This window comes from Mesoplodon densirostris, chromosome 15 (assembly GCF_025265405.1).
Source record: "Mesoplodon densirostris isolate mMesDen1 chromosome 15, mMesDen1 primary haplotype, whole genome shotgun sequence".
In the NCBI taxonomy this organism is placed as follows: Eukaryota; Metazoa; Chordata; class Mammalia; order Artiodactyla; family Ziphiidae; genus Mesoplodon; species Mesoplodon densirostris.
The window spans coordinates 27,584,942-27,609,759 of NC_082675.1; the positions used below are offsets into that span (position 1 = coordinate 27,584,942).

Sequence of the window (24,818 nt, forward strand, 5' to 3'; positions counted from 1 at the left end):
CCCACCTCAGGAGCTGGTGACCGCCTCCCCAGACTCCGCAGGTATACCTAGCCCTGCTCCCCAAGGCCGGGTGGCACACAGCTGGCCAGGGCCGCCAATCTTCCTCCCACAGCACCCTATCCGTGAAGGAGCCCTCCCCCTGTCCCTGCTCCAGCACCTCAGCACTCACTCCCTGTGGGGCAGTCCAGGGGTAGGGTCTGGGGGATGGTCCCTGCAGGGATGTGGTGGGGAGAATGTTGTCATGCGTGGGACCGGCCACACTACGGTGGCACTGTGGCCAGCTCTAGGGGAGCCCCCCAACCTGGAACCACCACCCCACCCCTGCCCTGTGTGCCCAGCCGGTGCTCAGGACCCTAGCAGGCCCAGCACTCGCGGTCATCGGATTGCTGTCAGGTTTGGTCCATGACCCTTGGTGGCTCCAGGAGGACCAGCAGAGTGTGCTCCGCTCCCCCATGGCACCCACAGAGCGCAGACCGCCGGACTCAGCGTCCCCTCGATTCCCTGCACGTGCATCTATTGAGCACCTGCTGTGTGCGCCCACGGGGCCTTGGGGAGGAGGTGGGAGGCCTGTCCAGTGGGGTGCGCAGGGCGCGAAACCTGGTGACCTCGGGAGATGAGCCACCGTCACCACGGTCGGGACCACAGGTAATGCTGGGCCAGGGGATCGGGAGGCGGCCACTCTCCCCGCGCTGTTCCCCGCGGGGAAAGGGCGCCGGCGCGGACCCCTCGGCCCCCGCCCCGCCTCCCCGCGCGGACCCCGATCCTGCGCCCGCCAGCTCGCGCTCCGCAGACCTGCCGCGCCCCGCGCTCCGCCCGGCACGGCCCGCACGCGCCACCGGAAGCGCCTGGCAGATCCCCACAGCGCCGCCATCGCCGCCGCCGCCGCCGCCGCCTGGGGCCTTGGCCGGGTCGGGCTGCCCGCCGCGCTGCCTGCGCCGACGACCGACGGAGACGCCCAAGGTTGGTGCGCGCGGCCCGGGGCCCACCCGGCGGCGTCCGGACGGGGAGAGGGGCTCCGACCCGGGGCGAGGAGCCTCGAATGGGGGGCGGATCCGGGTGGAGGGATCCACCTGCGGGGGGCTCCGACCTGGGCGGGGGATGTCCCTGGACATGGGGTGGGTCTCCGGAGGTGAGGTGGGGTCTCCGGACCCTAAATGGGGGGGTCGGGTCCCCGGATCTGGGGCAGGGTCTCCGGACATGGAGGGGGGCTTTAACCTGGGGTGGGGTTCCGGGACCTAGGGTGGCGAGGTCCCCGGATCTGTAGTGGGTCTCCGGACATGAGGTGGAGTCTCTAGACCTTAAGTGGGGTGGGGGGTGGGGGTGTCCCAGGCCTGGGGTGAGGGGCTCTCTGGACAAGGGGTGGGGTCTCCTGACATGGGTGGGGGCGGTGGCACCAGGCTGGTGGAGGAATGGGGAGTCGTGCTGCAGAGAGAAAGTCCACTTGGGCACAGAGGCCACCACAGGGCTTGGAGACCGCGACCCCAGGCGTGTTGGCTTCTGGGAGGGCTTGGCCATGGGAATGGGTTGCGGAGTCAGGGTCTGACTGTCCTTGGGTCCTCGGAGAGGGAGAACCGTGGGGGCCTGGGCGAGGGCCTCAGCCAACTGGTAGCTCTGGCAGGCCCCGGGGTGCCCTGGGGCCTTACCTTTTGTGGGAATGGTGGCCCTACCAGAAGGGGGAAGCCTGGGTCTCGACCTGCCCCAGACCAGCCTTTGAGTTTTGAACAGTGGGATTCCTGCACGCTGCTGCCTCCACTACTGGAGGGTCTGAGGGGCTTGCCAGGAGAGTGGGTCAGATAAACACAGAGGACATTGGTAACTGCACAGTTGGGTAAAGACCCCAGCACCCTCCAGACTTGCTCAGAGGCAACTGGGCCTTTTAAGTGTGGGTTGGGGGGCATCGGGGCTCGAGACTCAGGGGGTAGAAAATACAAAAAGTGTGAAGAGGCATGGGCCATGTGACTCCCACCTGAGCTTGCCAACTGGATTTTGACTCCTGCCCTCCTGCAGAAGCTGGACGGTGTTGCTAGAAGTGATGAGCTTGTCAGGCGGGCACCGTGGGGGGCCAGGGCATTGTAGGGAAGTGGCCTCTAGCTGTGAAACGCAGTGTTTGTTCCAGTCTTTACAGGAGGTCTCTTGGAGAAGAGGGCTCAGAGGGGCCTGGCTGGGTTCTGTCTGGGAGCGTCTCCTTAGTGAATGGTCGGAGCCAACAGTAAACCCGGGTTTTCAGTCCTGAGGCCGGCCAGTTGAGAAGATTTTAGACGTTGAGCTCTCAAGTCTCTAAGTGGTGGAGTGAGGCCGTGGTGGCAGTCCACTAGATTTCCTGGTTTGCCTGTGAATGTTTGTGGTGATGTGGAGAGCTCAGGGTCGCAGGCAAGGCTACTTCCGTCCGGAGCAGAGCCCGGGAGACGTGGGCATCCCGGTGGGCTCACGCAGTGGCCCACCTGTGATGGGCAGTGGTGACCGGTTCTCTGAAGTTCCTGCCACCTTATCTGCCTTCAGCTTCCAGGGCTTTTTCAGACCCTGGAGGAAAAGGGCAGCTACACGACACCTGAGTCCCAGGATGGGTCTGGGCAGTCACACCAGGAGGGAGGGAGGAAAATGGGAAAAATTGATATTTGGAGAGGTGTACCAGATTTTGAAGGAAATGGAAAGGCCTGGGGATCTGCTGAATGCTGACAAATGTTGTAAGTTGGCAGTGCAGTCCAGCGAACAGGCAGATAAAACCTCAAAGGCAATAGACAGGACTGGACTCTGATGACCCACAAGGTATATTATTTTCTCCACTGAGACAAAATTTCTCTCTGTAGTCACTGCCATTTTTGATCAAAGATAAAGTAAGATTATTCTTGTTTACAAAATAGCTCTGGTCGGGCCTCCCTGGTGGCGCAGTGGTTGAGAGTCCGCCTGCCGATGCAGGGGATACGGGTTCGTGCCCCGGTCTGGGAGGATCCCATATGCCGCGGAGCGGCTGGGCCCGTGAGCCATGGCCGCTGAGCCTGTGCATCCGGAGCCTGTGCTCCGCAACGGGAGAGGCCACAACAGTGAGAGGCCCGCGTACCACAAAAAAAAAAAAAAAAAAATAGCTCTGGTCTCACTAGATTTGGGCTGATTCTTTACGTAAGTTCAGCAAGAATAATGGTTGACACACAGCCCTTTTAAAGTTTGCCTCATGGAGTTTTTTACAGGGAATCTCAGATTGGACATTTAAAAGCTTCCAAGACTAGGAAGTCAAGAAAGTGCCAGCAGAATTCACCTGTAGACTCGAGTGAACGCCTCTCTGCTCAAGGTTCCCCCAATATCCCAGGGTTCCTAGGCCTGTAGGAGGCGACCTTCCTCGCTCCCTGGGAGACTGGGGACCCTGGATGCCCAGCACCAGGCTGGGTTTTCCCAGAGGGCTTTTTAAGCCTTGGTTCCATAAAGTGACTGCAGTTCCTTAGAACCGTCTAGTCATAGCTGAATCCATGTGTCATTTTCAAACATGACATTCCTTGGTAATACAACCAATGTTTTCAGTTATGTCCTATCACAAAGAAAACAGAGTCTTATTAAACCTATGCAAATAACTATATTGCTATGAAAATAAGGATACTCAATAATAGTTTCTGATTTTTGGAGGGATCAGGTACAGAGAAAAACATAAATGCTTCAATTTTGTTTACAGATGTATAACTTACTAGATTGTTATGACTCATAGACAGCTTAAGAGAAAAGGGAAATTTTTTTTTCTCTAATATCCAGAAAATGGGACATTAAAGAGCCAACAAGGGACTTCCCTGTGGTGCAGTGAATAAGACTCAGCACTCCCAATGCAGGGGGCCTGCATTCATCCCCTGGTCAGGGAACTAGATCCCACGTGCATGCTGCAACTAAGAGTTCTCATGCCGCAACTAAGGAGCCAGTGAGCCGCAACTAAGAATCCCTCGAGCTGCAACTAAGGAGCTGGCCTGCCACAACTAGGACCCGGCACAACCAAATAAATAAATAATAACTTAAAAAATAAACAAATAACTCTTAAAAAAGAAAAGAGCCAACAGTATTCTAAACAGGAGCCATAAAAATTGTAATCATGCTTTGTCAGTTTACTTAGTCTCATGTAGTTAGTTTTGGTTTTTTTTTAACATCTTTATTGGAGTATAACTGCTTCACAATGGTGTGTTAGTTTCTGCTTTATAACAAAGTGAATCAGTCATACATATACATACATCCCCATATCTCCTCCCTCTTGCATTTCCCTCCCACCCTCCCTATCCCACTCCTCTAGGTGGTCACAGAGCACCGAGCTGATCTCCCTGTGCTATGCGGCTGCTTCCCACTAGCTATCTATTTTACATTTGGTAGTGTATATATGTCCACGCCACTCTCTCACTTCGTCCCAGCTTACCCTTCCCACTTCCCGCGTCCTCAAGTCCATTCTCTACCTCTGCGTCTTTTTTTTTTTTTTTTTTTTTTGCGGTATGCGGGCCTCTCACTGTTGTGGCCTCCCCCGTTGCGGAGCACAGGCTCCGGACGCGCAGGCTCCGGACGCGCAGGCTCAGCGGCCATGGCTCACGGGCCCAGCCGCTCCGCGGCATATGGGATCCTCCCAGACCGGGGCACGAACCCGTATCCCCTGCATCGGCAGGCGGACTCTCAACCACTTGCGCCACCAGGGAGGCCCTACCTCTGCGTCTTTATTCCTGTCCTGCCCCTAGGTTCTTCAGAACCAATTTTTTTTTTTTAGATTCCATATATACGTGTTAGCATACAGTATTTGTTTTTCTCTTTCTGACTTCACTCTGTATGACAGACTCTAGGTCCATCCACCTCACTACAAATAACTCAATTTCGTTTCTTTTTATGGCTGAGTAATACTCCATTGTATATATGCGCCACATCTTCTTTATCCGTTCATCTGTCGATGGCACTTAGGTTGCTTCAGTGTCCTGACTATTGTAAATAGAGCTGCAATGAACATTGTGTCATGTAGTTAGTTTTCGTTCTGCTTGATCTTGGGAGAGCAGTTCCTAGGCCCATGGGTTTCTCCACTAGAGTTCTGGGTTCTGGGTTCTGATCCTTAGTCCAGAGGGATGGCACTGCCCGAGGTCCCTGCCCAGTCCTTCTGCAGGTCTCTGAGACAAACCCTTTTTGTTGAGGATGAAGCCCCCTGGCCTGTAGCTGATTACAAATGCTTTGGAGAAGTATCAGAGTGAAACAGAGTTACCTGTATCTGACAAAAGACTTTAAATGACTGTGGTTAAAGAACTGATGAGAGGGGCTTCCCTGGTGGTGCAGTAAGAATCCGGCTGCCAGTGCAGGGGACATGGGTTCGAGCCCTGGTCCGGGAAGATCTCACATGCCATGGAGCAACTAAGCCTGTGTGCCACAACTACTGAGCCTGCGTTCTAGAGCTTGCGTGCCACAACTACTGAGCCCGCGTGCCACAGCTACTGAAGCCCACATGCCTTGATCCCGTGCTCTGCAACAAGAGAAGCCACTGCAATGAGAAGCCCGCACACTTTAGCAAAGAGTAGCCCCTGCTCACTGCAACCAGAGAAAGCTCATGCACAGCAACAAAGACCCAACGCAGCCAAAAATAAAAATTAAAAAAAAAAAGAACTGATGAGAGGTCATCATAAAAACACAATTAACAAGGAAATTTGGGTGTTTCTGTAACATACACACCATTCTAAATATTAACTATAATTATGAGTGACAACATTATACCAGAACATATAGAAAGCAAACAAAATTTCTAAAATATTTATATTAATAGTGTTTACCTGTACAAATATAACATATGGAAAGTTAAGATTCTCTTCTTATTTGACATTGCTTCCCATGCAGTTTACCATAACAGACAGACCTAATTATTATCTTAACAGACAGACCTAATTATTTTTAACATCCCTTCTTTTACAAGGTAAAAGTACAAACCACTGAGATTTTCCAAGGACCCTCTGGGAAATCCCAAAGCCATTTTGAGATCCAGACTTCATTTAGGATTGATTTTGGGAAGACAGAGTTGTCCAAAATGTCAGACGGTTTGAACACTTGATTAAATAGGATCCCAGCTCACTGCAAAACAAGACTCAGTTATCTCCTTAACCAAGTGACAATACGGGAGCTCACAAGTAGTAACAGGAGGAAACAGGACTGCAGACCTGGGCTTTTGACCAATGGGGACACTCAGTTCTCCCGAGTGGCAACGAGGGGTACAGGGAATTATTTTAAGACACAGCTTTGTTTCCTAGGAAGATTATTCAAAAGGCAGAGAGAAACCTTTTACAATCTCTTATTAAAAGCAGACCAATAATCCAAGAAATCTCATTTTAACAGAGAGGAAAACAAGCTCTAGTTTTGTATCAGTATGCTATTGATGGTAAAGCTCATTTAAGAAAACTTTGTATACAAATCCATTTAACCTTAGCCAGCTGTAACCTCACAACACAAAATTCCTTTTCCACAAACCTTCCACCACTTTCTATGTCCATTCAGGTTTGTTTCCCTCTTTTTTATTTTACTTGAGGACAAAACGACTCTCCTTCCCTAACAAAAACACATCCTACATTCTCTGCATACTTTTCACATAAGAACACATCCTATTTTCCAACTTTGTGTACCAAGTTGTTTCCCTTTGCTTTGTATCTAGTAGTAGTTTTATTCTCACACACTGATTATAATTTTTAACCATTAGCAACCTTTATTTTACAGAGAAAACTAGGAAATAGGCAATTGCAAATTGTCTGTCATATCCCAGTATTCTGTAGCAGATTAGCAAATTTTATGAATATAACATCTCGTAATCTGTAAGGTAGATGCTTTTGACAGTACAAATTGTTTAACTGTGGCAAGAATATGTTTATTAACACACCCAAATGTCTTTAGCTTCTTTGTATCATATAAACATGAGAAGCCAAAAGTATATAAACTTATGCCTAATAATGAATGTTTCAGCACTTTATCTTTTTAAATTAATTGATTGATTATTTTTGGCTATTGGGTCTTTGTTGCTGTGTGCAGGCTTTCTCTAGTTGCGGCGAGTGAGGGTGACTCTTCGCTGCGGTGAGCAGGCTTCTTATTGCGGTGGCTTCCCTTGTTGCTGAGCACAGGCTCTAGGCGCGCGGGCTTCAGTAGTTGTGGTGCACAGTCTTAGTCGCTGCGCGGCATGTGGGATCTTCCTGGACCAGGGCTCGAACCCGTGTCCCCTGCATTGGCAGGCGGATTCTTAACCACTGCGCCACCAGGGAAATCCTCAGCACTTTATCTTATTTAGAAATTATTTAGATATTCAATGAATATCTGTTATTTAACTTAACTTGGCATAACTCTAAGGTTGCAAGTTACCAAAAAGATTTTGGAAACTGTTTTTAGGCAGACACATTATAAAACACAATTATTATTGAAATAAAGTTTGTCAGAATAGTGACTAGATTTGATTTAAAATCAAACTTACGTGTAAAATCTTAAATGTCTAGTGGATAAAATATTAGCTATTTGACTAGTAAACCAAGTAGAATAAAAATGTGTATTTGCACTATGTTTAATGTTGACAACTCTAAAGATACACCTGTTTTATGAAATGAACAATATTAAACTAGTTTTATTTAGCAAAGATTTACCAAATTACAGGAACTTGAAAAACAGTTGAGTTGGTCCTTATATTTCAGGAGTTTTAGGAAGATTTAATTTATTTAAGTGCTTGTTCCTCTCGAAGCCAATTAGGATAGAACTCCTTTAAGGAATTTTATAACTTGATTTGGTAATACCATCTGGAGGTAGGGAAATATCATATATATATATATATATATATATATATATATATATATATATATATAAACATACAATCTTACATAAACATACAGACAGATGCAAACAGAGATGGTTTTCTTTAAAAAAATTTTAGCTATGCGTCAGACATAAATACAATTATATAAAACTCACTAGTTTATGTAAGAGTTGGACCTTGTCTTTGCTTTGTTTTATATTTTTATCCAAATCATGTTGTGGCAGGTGGGGCAGGCTAATTACCTGTTCCATATGAGGCCTTAAAGCTTTCCACCAGCATCTGTGGGGACACCTTTAAGATTTTTTCTTCCCTGATACGTAATCGTAGGGAGGCGTAGACTAAATGTTTCCAATTCACTTTTTTTTCCTTTTCAGCCTCAAGTGGTTGCTTTCGGGGGTCCCTGAGTCCCTTGAGAGCCCCCAGTGGGGCAGGGCCCAAGGTTTCAGGGGCTGGGGGATTTTAGGGGCTGGGGGGAGGGGAAAGGCCCAGAAGGGACAGAGGGCAGAGGAGGCAGGGGCTGGGGGAGGAGGGAGTGGAAAGGGGAGCCACTTAAGACCACCTTATCCTTAGCAAGGATGCTGTGCCGACCAGGAGGAAGTGGGCAGAGGCAGCCCGAGTGCTGCTCCGTCAGTGGGGCTGCAGGGAGTCCCCAGGGAGGAGCAGAGTGGCCCCCAAGGGCCAGGAGGGACTCCAGCCCAGGAGGTGCTCTGGCCTTCCCCTGCCCCCTGCTTCAGGGGTAGCACCTGTCCTCACTGTGGTCTGTGGACGTGCCTGGAGCCAGAATCACAAGGAAGGGAGATGAGCCTGTGGTCCCTGGGCCTCCGCGTCCCACGGGGTGTACACAGGCATTGCCTGAGCGCACAGCTTTGCATGTCCCCGGCAGACACCCAGCTCCTGGACCCCCTTCACAAGGACCCTGGCCAGCCCACACTTTTGCCCCCAACTGTTGCCTGTGCTCTGAGGCCTGCCCTTTGGGGACGCTGCGCCCCTCAAGCCCTTTCTCCGGGAGGCTGGCCGGCCTTGTGTGGCTCCTGGAGCCCCCACACCAGTGCCATATGGCCCACCCTCGGCTTCCCCACGAGTGTGGCTGAGGCCCAGGCATCCACTGCTCTCCAGACAGGGGGAGGGCGACCCGGGTGCCACAGCACATTCAGCTCTTTGCAGAGGGGCCAGAGGCATTCCCAGTGTCTTGATGGACCTTTCAGACAAGCCTCGGAACCCCGGGACGGAAGATCCCATGGCTCTGGGTGTCCGTGCCCCGATTGCCGGTCCCCACCTGGGTCTGAGGGGGGCCAGGGCCCTGGCCAGCGTCTGCATTGGACCCTTGGGGGGATTATCTCCAGGAGGATAAGTGGTGATAGGAGATGAGGGAGGGCGTGGTTTGGGGGTTGCAGGGGGAACACTTAAGAATGGGCTTGGGACTTCCCTGGTGGCGCAGTGGTTAAGAAGCCGCCTGCCAATGCAGGGGACACGGGTTCGAGTCCTGGTCCGGGAAGATCCCACATGCCGCGGAGCAACTAAGCCCGTGCGCCATAACTACTGAGCCTGCGCTCTAGAGCCCACGAGCCACAACTACTGAAGCCCGTGTGCCTAGAGCCCGGGCTCCTCAACAAGAGAGGCCACCCAATGAGAAGCCTGCACACCACAACGAAGAGTAGCCTCCACTCGCGGCAACTACAGAAAGCCCGCGAGCAGCAATAAAGACCCAACGCAGCCATAAAAATAATGGGCTTATAATAAGGAAGGTTTGCGGGGTGGGCTGTTGCTGTTGTGGTTTTGGGAGAGAGGGCCTGCCCCTTACCCAGGTCCACATGCTTTCTCTGGGGAGATGGATGCAGGGTATGTACATACACTGGAGGTGTCGGAGGAAGCTCAGGACAAGAAGGCCTTCCCCTCCTCCCAGAAGGGGGTGAGTGTGCACTGTGGGGCGGGCAGCAGGCTGCCCCCAGGCACCCAGTCTCAGGGGGCAGGCGGCCAGAGGACAGAGAGACTGGGAGCTGGGCTGGTTTTTCTGGATCCTGCTTCCTAGTGGGGAGTGGTGTGTCCCTTTTTCTTTTTGGAATAGGGAGGACCAGAAACAAGGTGTCTTGTTTTCTTGGTTTTCCACTGTTTTTACTGTAGTAAAACATACATAAGTTAAAATTTACCATTTTAACCATTTCTAAGCGTACAGTTCGGTGGCGTTAAGTGCATTCACATAGTTGGGTAACCATTGCCGCTATTTTCAGCACTTTCTCATCATCCCAGGCAGAAGCTCTGTCCCCATTCAGCAGTAATTACCCTCCTCCTCCCCAGCCCCTGGCAACTTCTGTTCTGCTTTCTGTCTCTGTGGATTTGCTTCTTGTAGGTATTTCATATGAGTGGAAACATTCAGTATTTATCCTCTTGTGTCTGGCTTATATCACTGAGCATAACGTCCTCTAGGTCCATCCGTGATGTAGCAGGGTGTCAGCACTTCCTTCCTTGTGGGATATGAATCAGGGCTGCATTCATCTTAATAGACAAGTGATGCCCCAGTGTGCAGATAGACCACACTTTGTCCGTTCGTCCGTTTCCATTCGTTCGTCCCTCGGCTGCTGTGACTCACACTGCTCAGAACGTGGGTGGACAAGTGCAGGTTCAAGTCCCTGCTCCTAGTTCTCTTGGGTCCACTCCCAGAATTGGAATTGCTGGGTCATATGGTGACTCTATATTTAACATTTTGAGGAACCACCAGCTTTTTTCCACAGCAGCTGCTCCGTCTTACGTTCCCATCAGCCGTGCACGAGTTTCCGATTTCTCCACATCCCTGCCAACACTCGTTATGTTCCCTTTTTTGGGGGAAGTCATCCTAATTTGTGTGAAGTCATACCTTGTGGCTTTGATCTACATTTCCTTAGTGACTAGTGATGTTGGGCACCTTTTCGTGTGCTTATTGGTTGTTGGTGTATCTTCTTTAGAGAAATGTCTATTCATGTCCTTTGCCCATTTTCTAACTGGGTTGTTGTCTTTGAGTTGTAGGAATTCTTATATATATTCAGGACTTTAAACCCTCATCAGATATGTGGTTTGCAAATATTTTCTCCCATCCCCTGGGTTGTCCCTTGCTCTCTAGATAGTGTCCTTTGATGCACAAAGTTTTTAATTTTAATGAAATTCTATCTGTTTTTCTTTTGTTGCCTGTGGTTTTGGTGTCATATCAAAGAATCCATTGCCAAATTCAAGGTCATGAAGATTTACTCCTACGTTTTCTTCTACGAGTTTTATGGTTTTATCTCTTAAAATTAGGTTTTGGATGCATTTTGAGTTAGTTTTGTATATGGTGTGAGGTAAGGGTCCAAGTTCATTCTTTCACAGGCGGAACTCTAGTTGTCCCAGAACAATTTCCTATGGAGTGGTCCTGGCACCTTGTAAAACAATCATTTGATCATAGACGTGAAGGTTTGTTTCCAGCCTCTCAGTTCTGTCCGTTTGTTCTATGTGTCTATACCACAGTGTGTTAATTACTGTAGCTTTGCAGTAAGTTTTAAAATTAGGAAGTGTGAGTTCTCCAACTTTGTTCTTTCCCAAGATTGTTTTGGCTATTGTAGGTCCCTTGAGATTCCATATGATTTTTAGGATGGATTTTTCTATTTCTGCAAAAATGCTATTGGACTTTTTTTTTTTTTTTTCTTTTTGCGGTATGCGGGCCTCTCACTGTTGTGGCCTCTCCCGTTGCGGAGCACAGGCTCCGGATGCGCAGGCCCAGCGGCCATGGCTCACGGGCCCAGCCGCTCCGCGGCATATGGGATCCTCCCAGACCGGGGCACGAACCCGTATCCCCTGCATCGGCAGGCGGACTCTTAACCACTGCGCCACCAGGGAGGCCCGCTATTGGACTTTTTTGGTGAGAGTGGCATTGTATCTGAGGGTCACGCTGGGCACTGTTTACATCCTGACAATGTCAAGTCTCCAGTCCATGGACATGGGATGTCTTTTCATTTATCTGTGTCTCCCTCAACTTCCCTCTCGCTATCATGATGCTAAATGTGTCACCTGTGGAGGCCTCATGAAGGTCCAGCCTCCTCAGCAAAACCGGATCGCCACAGCAGCCTCTCCCAGGACTGCCCCTGTCCTGAGGCGAGAGCCACCGGGAACAGGACACAGCATCCTGCACAGAGCTTTGCCCCTTCCCCTCACTGCGGTCGGGAACCATGTTTGGAAAGTGCACTTTGCAAGCCCCTTAAAACCTTTCCATCATGGTGTGTTTAGGACACACAGAAACAGAGGGTTCGAGGGTGCCCCTCGGTCATCGGCTCTTACCTTCTGGCCAACGGCCCCTTTGTCCTCCTGTCAGGGTAACTGGGGCTCTTTATCTCCCACCCTGGGCCCAGAGCCAAGCAGGGCGTTGGGATCCTAGGGTCCCAAGGCCACCGCTGGGTACACCAAGTGACCTCACCATGGCTCTTTGGAAGGGCAGAGCAGAAGACACTTGGGTACGAAGACCTAAAACAAGAGGAGCCCTCCATGTTTTGTTTCCCTTTAGAGGGTTCTCCATGGCCCTGAAGCGCTTCCTCCAAGTGTGGCTTCCTTCAGTGGCTTTATTTATTTATTTATTTTTAAAATAAATTTATTTTTGGCTGCGTTGGGTCTTCGTTGCTGGGCGTGGGCTTTCCCTAGATGCAGCAAGTGGGGGCTACTCTTCGTTGTAGTGCGCAGGCTTCTCATTGCAGTGGCTTCTCTTGTTGTGGAGCACGGGCTCTAGGCACGCAGGGTTCAGTAGCTGTGGCACACGGGCTCTAGAGCGCAGGCTCAGTAGTTGTGGCGCACGGGCTTAGTTGCTCTGCGGCATGTGGGATCTTCCCAGACCAGGGCTCGAACCTGTGTCCCCTGCATTGGCAGGCAGATTCTTAACCACTGAGCCACCAGGGAAGTCCCTGGAATATTCCTTCTTATTTTTGATATTTATGTGTAACATTTATTAGTTTTTTTCATCAACCCAGAGAATAAATCAAAATGATCCAACATCTCACCACCGCTAGTGAAGATAGTCATGATACATAAAGCAACACAGGTGTGGTTAGGGGCTCCTAAGCTCGCAGAAAGGAGCACAGTGAGCAGTTCTGGTCACTTCAGGCCACTCGGCCCCTCCTTGTTGAGTCCTGTCACCTGTCCCTGGAAGAAAGCGCTGTGCCTTAACCCATGGCGCCTCCCCTGTGATTCCCCCACCTGCCTCCTGGGTGGTGGTGCGTCCTGCCCCGTGGGGCATGTGCCTCCTTAGCCTGCAGGGCAGTGCCAGGACCAGGGAAACCAGGGAGGCTGTCCCTGGAGTCCCAGACTGGGGGACGCTCCAGGCTACGTCTCACTGCCTCTCTGCTCTCACTTGAGGGCCAGACCGGCCTCCGGGAGGGGCCCACGTGCCAGGACTCTGGTCACCTTCAGGTTATGGTTCCTGCTTAAATTACCTAAAGGCAGGAGAACCCCACACAAATTCCATCTGCTTTGCTGCTGAGCTCAGAGGAGGGGCGTGGGGGGCAGAGCCGTCTGAGGAGGCAGGTCTGGTCAGTGGCCTGGGAGTAGAGCGGGGCGTGGACCCCACCTGGGCCTTTGTGTGTGCAGACTCTGACCTGCTGACCACGGGCTCACTGTGCCTGGTGTAAATAGGCCATGTGGCCTGAGACCACTCAGTCGTCTGGGTGTCCAGGCTCCCCTGTTCATCCCTGCTCTGCCCACCAGGCCCCCTCCTCGTGGTCCAGGGCATTGGGGTTTGGAGCCCTGAGCTGTCCTTGAGGGGTCTCCCCTCCAAGATCCTTGGCCTGCCCGCTTTCCCATGTGCCTTTCCCAATGGGAGCTTCTCGGGGAGTGGGGTCCTGTGTGGCCCCTTCCTGTGCATGACCCCTGTGTGACTGCAAGCCCCGATGGAAGCTTCCCACCTTCCTCTGTCTTTCATCCTTTTCCATTTTAAGGTCTCTGCTCTGTGCCAGCTCAGCCTTGCCATGTCTCAGGGGCCCTGGGCCCCTCATCTGACTGGGACCCCAGCTACCTGCCTAAAGGGTCGCTTGCCAGGGGGAGGCCTGTCTCGCTCCCACTGTGGTGTGGGTGGCAGGGTGGCCTTCCTCCTCAAAGGGGAAGAGGGGACAGACTGGCCCTGTGTGGTCGTCCCCTACGGGAAGAGCCAATGGGCTGTGCCCTGTGTCCTTCTCTGGAAACTCACAGGGCCACATGAGCTCCTGGAGTGCCCAAGGGGGCTGTGCTTGAGGCTGGCTTCCCCTGTGCTGTGTAAACAAGCCTCAGGCCAGCTGTGTCCCTTGTCAGGGCCACCTGGGAAGCCGAGGGGCTGGGGGAAGCCAGACACACCTGCTCCCTACCCGGGACGCAGCCCCAGCGGGAAGTGGTGTGCAGGTGGGTGGGGCTGTAGCTGTGCTCACCTGGAGCTGGCCACCAGGCATGTGGCTGGCCTCTTGAACCTTGTACCCCCATCAGCACGGGGGGGTGGCCGGGCGGGTCAGTGGCAGCACCCCCAGACTGAGAGCGTGGGTCAGCCAGGAGGGCAGGTTACTAACACCGTGGTGACCATGTGCTCCCAGGAGTCCTTCAGGCTGCAAGGCCGGGTAGAGCCCCGCCCATTGCCCAATCTCGGATGCTGGAGGCCCCGCCCCTGCTGCTGGCAGCTGGCGCCCTTGGCCTGGTGCTGCTGGCGCTGCTGTGGCTGCTGCAGGCCTTGCGACTCTGGGGCCTGTTCATCATTGGCTGGAACGAGCTTGTCCTGCACCCCGTCCGCAACCTCCTCATGGGCAACAGCAAGGAGCAGCGTATTCTGCGCCACGTGCTGCAGCACGCGGTGGCCGGGGACCCGGAGAGCGTGCTGGACGCCATCGACGCCTACTGCTCACAGAAGGAGTGGGCTATGAACGTGGGCGACAAGAAAGGTGGGCAGTGCGGCCGGCACAGGTGAGGGTCAGGGGCTGTGCAGAGCCCAGACGCCCACGTTGCTGTCCCCACGAGAGGGTGGGACATTTGATAAACCCCCCCAGGAGGTGCTGTTCAGGGGGCCCCTTGCCAATGCCAGTCAGAGGCAACAGCAGAGTCTCCACGTGGGCCCTGCACTCGCAGGCCATCAGGCAGAGCCAGGTGTCAGCACAGGGCGGGCAGTGGGTCCCTGGGTGTCCTGGCTGGGCCTGAGGGTGTATGGAGACCCTTGGACTCTGCCAGGCACAGGCACCAGGCCCCCCCTGGGCTGCCTCCTGACCTTTGGACTCCAGCCTGGGGCACAGGCAAGTGCCGCACTACACCCCCTGGAGTCAGGCCCTGGGGACAGACGTGACAGCAACTGTCCAGCCCCCTTGGACCTTCTGACAGTGTCCAGCTCAAGGGAGCCGGGGAGGCTCTGAGTGCAGCCTGGGGGCAGAGTGGGGGCTGGACAGTGGTTGTCACGTCTGTCATGTCTGGGGGCTTCCACAGAGGGCAGCTCTGGGTTAGGACGAGTTGGGGGCAGGGAGGAATGGTGGAAAAGAGAGGAAGCAGCGTGTGCAAAAGCAGAGGCCTGAGGGGCCAGGCACTGGGAGGGGCTGCTGCTCAGTCAGGAAGGAGATGGGCCAGGACTGGGGTGGGTCACCCCCTGCCTGCTCACCCCACTCCCCTCCGTAGGCCAGATCGTGGACGCCGTGTTGAGGGAGCAGCGTCCCTCGGTGCTGCTGGAGCTGGGTGCCTACTGTGGCTACTCGGCCGTGCGAATGGCCCGCCTGCTGCTGCCTGGTGCCCGGCTGCTCACCATCGAGCTCAACCCTGACTACGCCGCCATCACCCAGCAGATGGTGGACTTCGCAGGCCTGCAGGACAGGGTGCGGCACCATTCCTAGGGTGACAGATGTGGACACAGGTTCCAGGGGCCAGGAGGGCAGGAAGGGCCTGGGCCACACCCCGGCGGCTCAAGGCCACGTTTACCCAGCTGGCCCGCATCCCCGGTCCACAGAGCAGGAGACTCCCAAGGCCCCCAGAGGGAGGGGCAGAGCAGGAACCTGTCTCCCAGAAGCCCCTTGGACACTCAAGAGTCTGGGTGGGGGTCTGTTGTTCCAGGTGACCGTTGTCATTGGGGCGTCCGAGGACATCATCCCCCAGCTGAAGAAGAAATATGACGTGGACACTGTGGACATGGTCTTCCTCGATCACTGGAAGGACCGGTACCTGCCAGACACACTCCTCCTGGAGGTCAGTGTCGACTTAAAAAAAATTGCAAAATGTGAGAGTAGCAAGTTAAGTTTTATTTGGGGCCGAATGAGGACTGCAGCCTGGGAGACAGGACCCCCGATAGCTCTGAGAAACTGTTCCAAAGAGGTAGGGGGGAAGGTCAGTATATATGTGATTTTGGTGAAGGGGGAGTACATGCAATCGAGCGCATATTTTTTTGCCAAATGTTTCTGCTAGTCACGAGGAGCGGTCATCACCATGAAGGATTTTAGTGTTTTTCTAGATACAAGGAGATACAAGAATTGGGCTCATAAAATCTTCTCCTGAAAATATCTATCTGAAGACCTGTTCTGCCAGTTTTTCCCAGAGCACAGAGTGCCTCATTTTAGCTCTCTACCTGAGCTCCTTTCAGTGGGTGTTGACAGTCAGCAGCTGCAGCAGCAAATGATTTAATCCTTGTAGAGGTAGATGGTAAGTGCCAATGGAAAATGCCAATTCATAGTTGACAGGAGCCTTGCGCCCACCTGGCCGGGATGGGCCCAGCCAAGGGCGGCCCTGGGGGCCCGGGAGGCTTGGGCCAGCCTGCCTGCGGTTAGGACGTGGAGGGGAGTGCGGGGCCCTGGGCGGGGTGGCGACTGGAGGAAAGGGAATCCCTGCAGGGCAGCCTGTGCCAGGGTGGCTGGGAGGGGTGAACACCCGGGGCTGCAAGGGCTTGGGCCGGGGAGACAAGAGGGAGGCAGCCTAGTGGCCACGCGGCTCTCCTGACTGGGTGGCAGGTGCCGGCCAGGGAAATACGCGTCTCCTGCCCACCTTCCTCCCCAGACTCCTTGTTGTACGCCCCATCGCCCCCGTCCCCCCGTGCCCACCCCCAGGCTGTCCAGCCTCAGTGCCAGCTGCTCCTCCGGCACCACGTGGTAGCCGGGAGGCTGCCTCACCCCCAGGTGAGTGGAGCTCAATATTGATGACCACCACCTTGTCCCTCCCTTGTCCCTCCCGACCACCACGCTCTGCCCCACCACGGCCTCCAGCCCGGCAGCCACATGGGGCTGACCCTTGTTGTCAGTCCCCTGCTCGCCCACCTCGGCTCCCGCACAGGCCGGGCATCGCCCGGCACAGGGGGACTGTGGCCGTGGGGGGCACGGCTGCTTGAGCCATAGCTGGGGCCGGGCAGGACCTTGCTCCAGTGGTGTTGGCGTGGGTGTAGTGGGCCTGGTGCCTGGACAAGGTGAGAAGGAACCAGCCCTGGCTCGGGTGGTGTGAGAGGGTGCAGGATGGTCTGGGACTGGGCAGGGTGGAGGCAGTGGGCTAGGGCTGTGTGTGGAGGGCTTGACCACACAGGCAGGGCACGGAGGAGGGCTTCAGGCAGGTGAGGGCAGGCTAGACCTGTCTTCCGGAGAGATCCTGTTGGCTGTGTGGAGTGGGGAGGGGTGGCGGTGCAGGGGACCCAGACCAGGAGCTGCACGGGGACCTGTGCTGGCCGAGATGGGTGGCAGTGGGGGGCTGGCACAGAGGCCCTCAGGCCAGAGCCGGGGCGGCCGCAGGGAGCACATCTGGGCAACTGAGCAGCTGGGCCTGCGTCACCGGGAGGGGCGTTTTCAGCAGCTTTGGGGTGTGTGATAATTACGGGGCCTGCATTGATAGAAAAGCAGCAAATATTGCCCTTAGTAACTAGGAAACTAATAGTTTTCTCAGTGCCGCTTGTTCAAAGCTGGTAATTATCTCAAAAGAAGAAAAGTTGTGAATTGGGAACGTGCGCTCTGAAGCCCTGCAGCCAGGCTCTGCTTGGGCCTGGCTCCTCCCCCTGGGTTGGGGTGAGGGGCTGGGAGGGAAGGTGGCTGTTCAGACCAGGAGCTGCTTCAAGGCGGCCTCGGTCCCCCATTGCTCCGGCCTCTCCACAGGCTGCTTGGGTGTCCTCCCAGCAGGGCAGCTGGCTTCCCCCAGAGCCAGAAACAGACAGAAGCCACACGGTGGCCGGAGTCTCAGCCCAGCCCACACCCTGGGCGGAAGGGGGGAGGGTCAGGGAACAGTGGACCCGGCTCTGGTCCTCTGAATGCCGTTCCTTCCCTGCGGCCAGCACACAGCCTTACTCGGACGTGGGCTTCTGGCCAGAACTCTCCAGGGCTCTGTACCCAGGAGGGTGGCACAGCTTTTGCATCCCTCCTCCGTGATTAACTTGTGGGTTTAGCACCTGACTTGCTGAGCCCACCTTGTCCACCTGCATCCTTCAGAATGAGCTCCAGCTCGCCTTGGGCGTTTCCTGCCCAGACCTGAGATGCCCTCCTGGGGCTGGGCAGGGTGGGGGGTGGGGGGCGCCTGCTCCCAGGCTGCCCTTTCTCATCAAGGTTGCTGGGAAGTTCCTTTTTTTTCCCTAAGAGAAACGCTCCATGATTCAATAGAGGTACTTTGTTCAAATTCTGGCTCATGGGTTGTCCCAGCCTCACTGATCTCACAGCTGTGTTTTCCACTCTGGCCTGAGGGCCCTTGGCCTCTCCCTCAGCCCATGGGCCAGAAGGGAGGCAGCCACCACCAGGGAGACTCGAGGGCTGCACAGTGGACCTCGCATTCCTAAGTCACCAGGGGGTGCCCGTCTGCCCCTGTGGTCCTGCTGGCAACTTAAGACACGCCTGGGGCCCTTGCTTGATTTTGCTTTCTGCGTTTGGGGTTGCTTTTTTTTTTTTTTTCTTTTTCACTTTTATTTGATGATCATGTAAAGAAAACTCAGCTACCAACAGAACAACTGGGCCGTCCCTTCACCCCCTCCCCCAGGCAAACATTTCCTCTCGAGGTATTTCCTCTTTTGATTTTTGATGTAATCTAAGCATCTCCTCGCCCAGCGTAGAGAGACTGCAGAGGGACCCGGGAGGTCCAGCCGCTCCTCCCTCTGCAGAGCCCAAGCCCGGAACACTGGCCAGCTGCCCGGGGCCCAGGCGCTGGTGGAAATGGGGTGCCTCAGAGTGGACCCGAGGGCCAGGCTTGTGGGTGGGTGGGGAGGTGTGCCCCATCTCTGCCCCCCAACAGTCACCCTGGTCAGGCCGGATTGAACCTCCAGTGACCGCTGACAGCAGCCCACACACTGGGCACCAGGCATCTCTCTGACCTGGAGGAGCCCTGTGTTCCTGGCACCCAGTGACCAAGGGACCCACTGGCCTTAGTCACCACTGTGGCTTTCCCAATCCTGGCCCCGTCACCTCCTCCACTCACACTTCCAGCTAGCGCTTAGTAAGCACCTGCTGTACTGAGGATGCAGGAGGAGCAAGGAGACCCCCGCCCAGCACAGCCCTTTCCTGCTGTGGCCGCTGCCAGTGAGGAGCTGGCACAGGGCTGACCCCAGGTTAGGCCACCCTCACCTCCTCCAACCGTCCATCTGTCCCTGCAGGAGTGTGGCCTGCTGCGGAAGGGGACAGTGTTGCTGGCCGACAACGTCATCTGTCCGGGGACACCAGAGTTCCTGGAGTACGTGCGTGGGAGCAGCCGCTTCGAGTGCACGCACTTCAGCTCGTACCTGGAGTACTCGCAGGTGGTGGACGGCCTGGAGAAGGTCGTCTACAAGGGCCCGGGCAGCCCTGTGCAGCCTTGACCACCCACCCTGCCCCAGCTCCCTGGCCAAGCCGGATTCTGAAGGGTGTGGTGGCCCTACTCCTAGCTGCCCCATGTCTGCAATGTGTGCGTCTGTCCTCAGTGCAACACCCTCAAGGCCTGTGAGGCCCAGGCCTGCCCGCGCTGGCCCCTGCATGTGGGTCCACCCCAAGCGCGACCAGCTGACCTTGCAAAATCACTGCAGTAAATCTGGAAAGTATCTGACTGTAAAGGCCAGCTCAGGCAGGTGGTGTCCGTGATAGTGTCCCACCCCCACCCCCACCCCCCAGCATTCCAGTCACGCTTCTGATTCAGAAAGTCAGAAGTCGGGGAACGGGCTGTGCACTCACGCAGCCTGCCCTTGAGGTCTGCCGTCACCAGGTGGCAGCAATGCCTCAGGGATGGCACCATAACCAACAACTCACCCCACACTTCGGACTCCTGAGTTCTTTCACTTCCTTTTTAAGAATGAAATGCAACTTCTTTACTAAAATCATCTGTTAACAATCTTATATACCAATATCATGTTTTAAAGATAGTAAAATAAAAATTAAAGATCTAAATATTTAGGTAAGAGATGAACTGAGTGCTTCTTTTCAGCCACTGTGATGATGCTTCTTTCCTCTGGTGTCCTCAGCTTTGCACCAAACACAAGCTGCTCCCCTTGGCCAGATGCTAACACTGCAGACTGGCCGCAGCAGTGCTGGAGGTCGGCCTTGCTCAGTACTGCTCCCGTGGCCAGGCCTAGGGGACCTGTTACAGCCCCATGGGGATGTCTGCAGGCTGGGGTGAGCCCCACCTGGGAAACCGGAACAAGGCAGTCAGCCAGCCTGCAGGTCCATCTCTGACCAAGCAGGTGCTGTGGAAGGTGGACACGGCCCTGCAGCAGTGCCAGATGTGGTCTGTCCAGTGCCCAGCCTTTTGGGGCCCATGTGTGGCTCTGAGGGGAAGCACCGTCCCCAGTCCCACTTGGCCTTGTTTGGGGAAGAGAGAGTAGACTCAGACCAGCTGCAGCACTTCTGCAGGTGCCCAGCTGGCACCTAAATCCACAGGTGCCCCCAGCTCTGACCTGGTGCTTCAGCCCCAAGGCCCCCAAGTGGTTGGACCTCTGGCCACCTTGGGGGCCCCAGCAGAGGGTGGGGTCCTAGACCCCAGGATCACCCCACCTGGCTGAGGCCCACCTGTGCCCAAGACCAGCCACTGGCCAGGACTCCACCCCAGGCCTCAGGACCCAGCTAACCACCCAGGATCAAGCCCACTCCTCTTTGTGTGTAGAAAGGGGACGCATGTGGGGAAACAACCCTGGGGACGGACTCGGAGCTGAGCCCCTGCTGGACACAGCAGACACACACCGAGGGCCACCTCCGACACCCAGCAAACAATGGGAGCGGCTCACGGAGAGAGCTGAGCCTCGGAAGACAGGAGGTTCCTTTGTTGTTTTTTTTAATTTTTAATTTTTCTTACAAAAATTTAGATGTTTACCCATAATCTTATTTTGGTTTTGTTTTTAATTGTTTTCATTAGTGTTTTTCTTGTTTTTAAGTCACAAACAGCAGGCACTAAACAGCAGTCCCCCACTGCTGCTGCCAAAGGTCAGTCCCAGAGGCGCTACTCAGGGGCCAGAGTGGAGCAGGGAAGGCGCTCCAGACATCCGGGGGTGGGCGGGGCCCTCCAAAGCCTCTCTGTGGGTCGCCCCCCACTCAGGGCCCAGGGAAGCCCCTCCACCCTTGGGTTCAGACTTCCTTCACTGAGCCCCCTCCCTGCCTGGCTGTGGGGCCCCAGGGCCCCACCCCCACCCAGCTCCTCAGGGGCCCCGCAAGCCCCAAAGCAAAGCCAGGTACCTGGCCCTGGGCCCCGCCGGGCTCCCACTGGCACACAGCACCATATCAGTAAACTAACTCGCCTGGGAGTTAGAAGCGGGGAGCGAGGGCGGGAGGGCAGGCGTGTCCAGAACCCACAGCTCCAGGGAAAGAAGAGCTGCCTACCCCCGCCGCCGGGGGCTCCCAGCTCCACGGCGGAGTCTGCGCAGGCCGCCTGGAGGTCCTTTCCCCGAGGTCCCTTCTTCCCGAGATCAGACCCTAAGAGCAAACGGCTGGGCCCAGGCCCTGAGGAGGAAGAGGGGAAGGCTGAGCAGGCCCGGTAGCAGGGCGATGGACGCACGGGTGAATGCGGCTGCCTCGGGTGTTCCTCGGGGGGGCCCTGTGCTGGGGGCATTGGAAGGTGTGGACCATCCCTGCTCTCACCCCGTGACCTCCAGGCCCTGATGGCACAGGGCCTGAGCCAGGCTGCAGGCCAGGGGGCCCCTCCCTCAGCCCCCAGCCTGGGCTTCCCTCCGCTGGGCCTTCAGGCCTGCTGAGCTCGAGGTGGCCCTGCGGGGAGCGTGCGGAGAGAGGAGTAGGCAGGCAGGCAGACGGGATGGAGAGAAGGCCCCGCCCAGAGGACGAACACCAGATGAGAACAAGAACGTACCAGGCATGCAAGCTAGACCCAGGAGTCAACAGGCTGAGGCTTAGCATCCCCCACGGCGTCCACCAGCCTGACCGCGGGTCTGCTGGGCCCGGGAGGAGGAGCCTTCCTGCCGGGGTCGGGCTGCAGGGCGGTGGGCAGGAGGGCGTTAGAGGCAGAACAGAGCAGGTTAGTCCGAGCTGGCGAGTTGGGGCTGGGCTGGTCAGCAGGGCAGGGCGAGAGCCGGGGTGCATGCGAGGAGAGGCCTGAGGGCCGGGGGAGCTGAACCAGCGGGGCTCGGAGAGGCAGGGTTGGCACAGAGAAGATGGCAGGGGCTGCCCTGGAGGTGAGACCATGCAGAGGAGGGTGCGGATGCGCCCTCTGTCCTAGGCCCCCTCCCTCCCAGTGGGTGCGAGTTTTTAACCACCTGCACCCACAGGCTGGCTCTGATGTGAGGTTCCCGAGGCAGAAGGGCCACACCCCGAACGGGTCTCCTAGCCCAACTGCCTTGCAGGTGAGCCCCACCCCAGGCCCCAGACCAAATCTTGCCTGGGCCCCTCTCCAGGTGACCCCCGGACACACCACCTCCCTGGACACCTGCCCACAGCTACTCACTTTCAACGATTCCTTCTCAGAGGCCTCCCCTGCAGGGTCACTGCCTCGAGCCCTGCATTCCCTCTGGTCAACGGCGGAGTATCCATCTGTGGGGTGGAGGCAGGAGAGGACTCTGAGGCAGACACCAGGCATGGATCTCTCTCTCAGCCCAGGGTGGATCTGGAGAGGGCCCCCACCTAGCCCGCTCTGAGCCAGGCCTTCTCACGGCCCCTCCCGTGCGGTGGGCCTTGCAGCCTCTCCCCTGTTCCCCACCAGCGACTCAGAACCCTCCAGCTGCCCCCTCAGCTGCCAGACAGGACACCCTGGCTGGGCAGTGACCCCTCCCTGGCTGCCCCACCCCTCACCCGAGCACCCCTAAACCAAATCTTTCTTCCAACCACACCTCCTCGGAAGGTCCTCCCCACATAGAGAATAAGCAGCCTGCACCTGCACCTGCCCTCACCTGGACCAAGTGCCTCCATGGGGATCACATCCCGGCTGCCTGGCTTCTCGCCGTCTGCAAGGTACGAGCGGGTGGCTGGCTGGTTGCAGCGGTGGCAGGGGACCAGGGCTGGCCTCAGCCTGGTGCCAAGGTGAACACCACGGGTGGAGAGGATTGGGGAGGGGAAGGGAGGGGGCCATCTTCCTGGAGGAAGGTTGGCCTCCCTTCACCCCTCAGCAGGGTGGAGGGACACTCCTGAACCTCAGGATGGACCCCTGCCTCATACTCACCCAGGCTCTTGTCCACCAGCGGCAGCGTGCTATCGTCCAAGCCTCCGGGACTCGGTGGTGCCTTGGGGCCCTTGGCATTAGCAGAACCTGACTAGGGGGAGGAGGGCACATAACAGACGGGGTGGGTCGGGGTGCTCCCACGGGGTACCCAGCCTGGGCGAAGTGAGAGAGAAGGGCCAGGTGGGCCGAACCTGGAAGCGCGCCTTGGTCCAGCCATCCCTCTGCAGGGCACCACGCAGCTCCTTGTAACTCCACACCGTCTGCAGCACGTGGGATGCTGCCTTCGCCTCGCGCACCGATTGGCTGTGGTCCGGGCTGGGGTCAGTGTCTGGCCAAGACGGCCCTGCCCTGCCCACCTGCGGGCACCTCCTGCCCCACCTAATCCCCGCCCACCCACCTGGAGGCGCCAAGTGCCACCAGCGCAGGCACGCCGCGGGCCTGCAGCAGCGAGCGCGCGTTGTCCAGGCTGTCAGACACGATCTCGTGGATGGTGTTGAGCACGGCCACCACTGTGTCCTCCTCCAGACAGGCCCCGGGCCGCGTGGGTGCCTGCGCGCTGCGCACGTTTCGCACGAGCTCGGCCATGGCGTAGCTCCCTGCGGGCAGGGGCTGTGAGGACACTCTGGCGCCGGCAGAAGGGGGGCCGCGAGGAGCGGGTGGCCCGAGCCCCAGACCCCCGGCCCCGCCCTCACCGATGAGATCCTTGTTGCGCCGGTCCAGCGAGAGGTTGCGCAGGGCGATGGCGACGGCGCGCACCACTTTGTCGGTCTCCGATTGCAGCAGCTCCACCAGCACGGGCAGCCCGCGCTCCTTGCGCACCGTGGCACGGATGTACGTGGCCCACTGCGGCGCGGGTGCGAGGTGTGCTCAGTGCTGGCCGCGCCGCACACACCAGACACTCGCCCACCTGAGCCCTGACTGCCCTTTCGGCTGGACCGTTCTTCTCCCCCGCCTGACAAAGCCCTCCCCGAGCAGCTCCCCCAGCAGCTCCACCAGGAATACTCCTGGGATTCCCTTGGCCTCCTCCCTGCCAGGCTTGGCCTCTCACCACCCAGTTGCCGGCACTGAGGTTCTGCAGGGCACCGGCCGCGGCCTCCAGAGTGTTGAAGTTCCGACTCTCCGTCAGGAGGGACAGGTAGAGACGCACTACCTCAGGCTGGTACAGCAGCTCGAAGCCTGCGCATGGAGCACCCGCAGCCAACAGTCACCCAGGCCGCCCCGTCACCCCCTACCCCCTCCTCAGCCCTCCCAGGGAAGGGAGAGCTGTGGCCCAGGATGGCTGTGGCATCATCAGGAATGTTTAGCAGCAACATGTTCACCCTTTAGCCACCGAAGAGTAAAAAACCTTCCCACTTCACAAGGCAATCAACCCAAGCTCTGAGGTGGCAGTGGGTTTAGGCGAGGTCATTCTTCCTTGACCCCACTGCCAAAGAAATGGGACCTGCCTGACACTGGAGCTTCCGGGAGGCCTGGGGTGGGGAGGGAGGCAATAACCACAGCTGCTCCCCTAGCAACAGGACTCAGGCTCCCTAGCAACAGCCCCCCCACCCGTATATAAGGC

At 56.2% G+C, this 24,818-nt stretch overlaps 3 protein-coding genes across 11 annotated transcripts in view; 1 reads left to right on the plus strand and 2 right to left on the minus strand.

The window, feature by feature from the left end:
* Positions 1 to 908, minus strand: part of TXNRD2 (thioredoxin reductase 2) — a 34,585-nt gene extending 33,677 nt beyond the window's left edge. For 3 of the 6 annotated variants that reach the window (XM_060118413.1, XM_060118412.1, XM_060118417.1), the window contains exon 1: positions 793 to 900. In XM_060118413.1, the coding sequence (XP_059974396.1) occupies positions 793 to 871 (79 nt within the window). In that variant the 5' untranslated portion in view covers positions 872 to 900. Of the gene's footprint in view, positions 1 to 792 lie in introns of all 6 variants that reach the window. The other 3 variants (XM_060118414.1, XM_060118415.1, XM_060118416.1) reach the window with 3 other exon arrangements.
* COMT (catechol-O-methyltransferase) lies at positions 853 to 20,055 on the plus strand. Its single transcript, XM_060118418.1, has 5 exons — positions 853 to 960; positions 14,311 to 14,652; positions 15,371 to 15,564; positions 15,800 to 15,931; positions 19,287 to 20,055. The coding sequence occupies exons 2-5, from the start codon at positions 14,364 to 14,366 to the stop codon at positions 19,485 to 19,487; spliced, it is 816 nt and encodes a 271-aa protein (XP_059974401.1). The 5' UTR covers positions 853 to 960; positions 14,311 to 14,363; the 3' UTR covers positions 19,488 to 20,055.
* Positions 20,056 to 20,974: 919 nt separating this feature from the next.
* The window catches only part of ARVCF (ARVCF delta catenin family member), a 35,991-nt gene continuing 32,147 nt past the window's right edge, over positions 20,975 to 24,818 (minus strand). For 2 of the 4 annotated variants that reach the window (XM_060118992.1, XM_060118994.1), the window contains 9 exons: positions 24,306 to 24,433; positions 23,950 to 24,100; positions 23,655 to 23,853; positions 23,449 to 23,560; positions 23,258 to 23,348; positions 22,989 to 23,042; positions 22,547 to 22,632; positions 21,956 to 22,075; positions 20,975 to 21,591 (listed from right to left, as the gene is read on the minus strand). In XM_060118992.1, the coding sequence (XP_059974975.1) occupies positions 21,968 to 22,075; positions 22,547 to 22,632; positions 22,989 to 23,042; positions 23,258 to 23,348; positions 23,449 to 23,560; positions 23,655 to 23,853; positions 23,950 to 24,100; positions 24,306 to 24,433 (929 nt within the window). In that variant the 3' untranslated portion in view covers positions 20,975 to 21,591; positions 21,956 to 21,967. The remainder of the gene's footprint in view (positions 21,592 to 21,955; positions 22,076 to 22,546; positions 22,633 to 22,988; positions 23,043 to 23,257; positions 23,349 to 23,448; positions 23,561 to 23,654; positions 23,854 to 23,949; positions 24,101 to 24,305; positions 24,434 to 24,818) is intronic. The other 2 variants (XM_060118993.1, XM_060118995.1) reach the window with 1 other exon arrangement.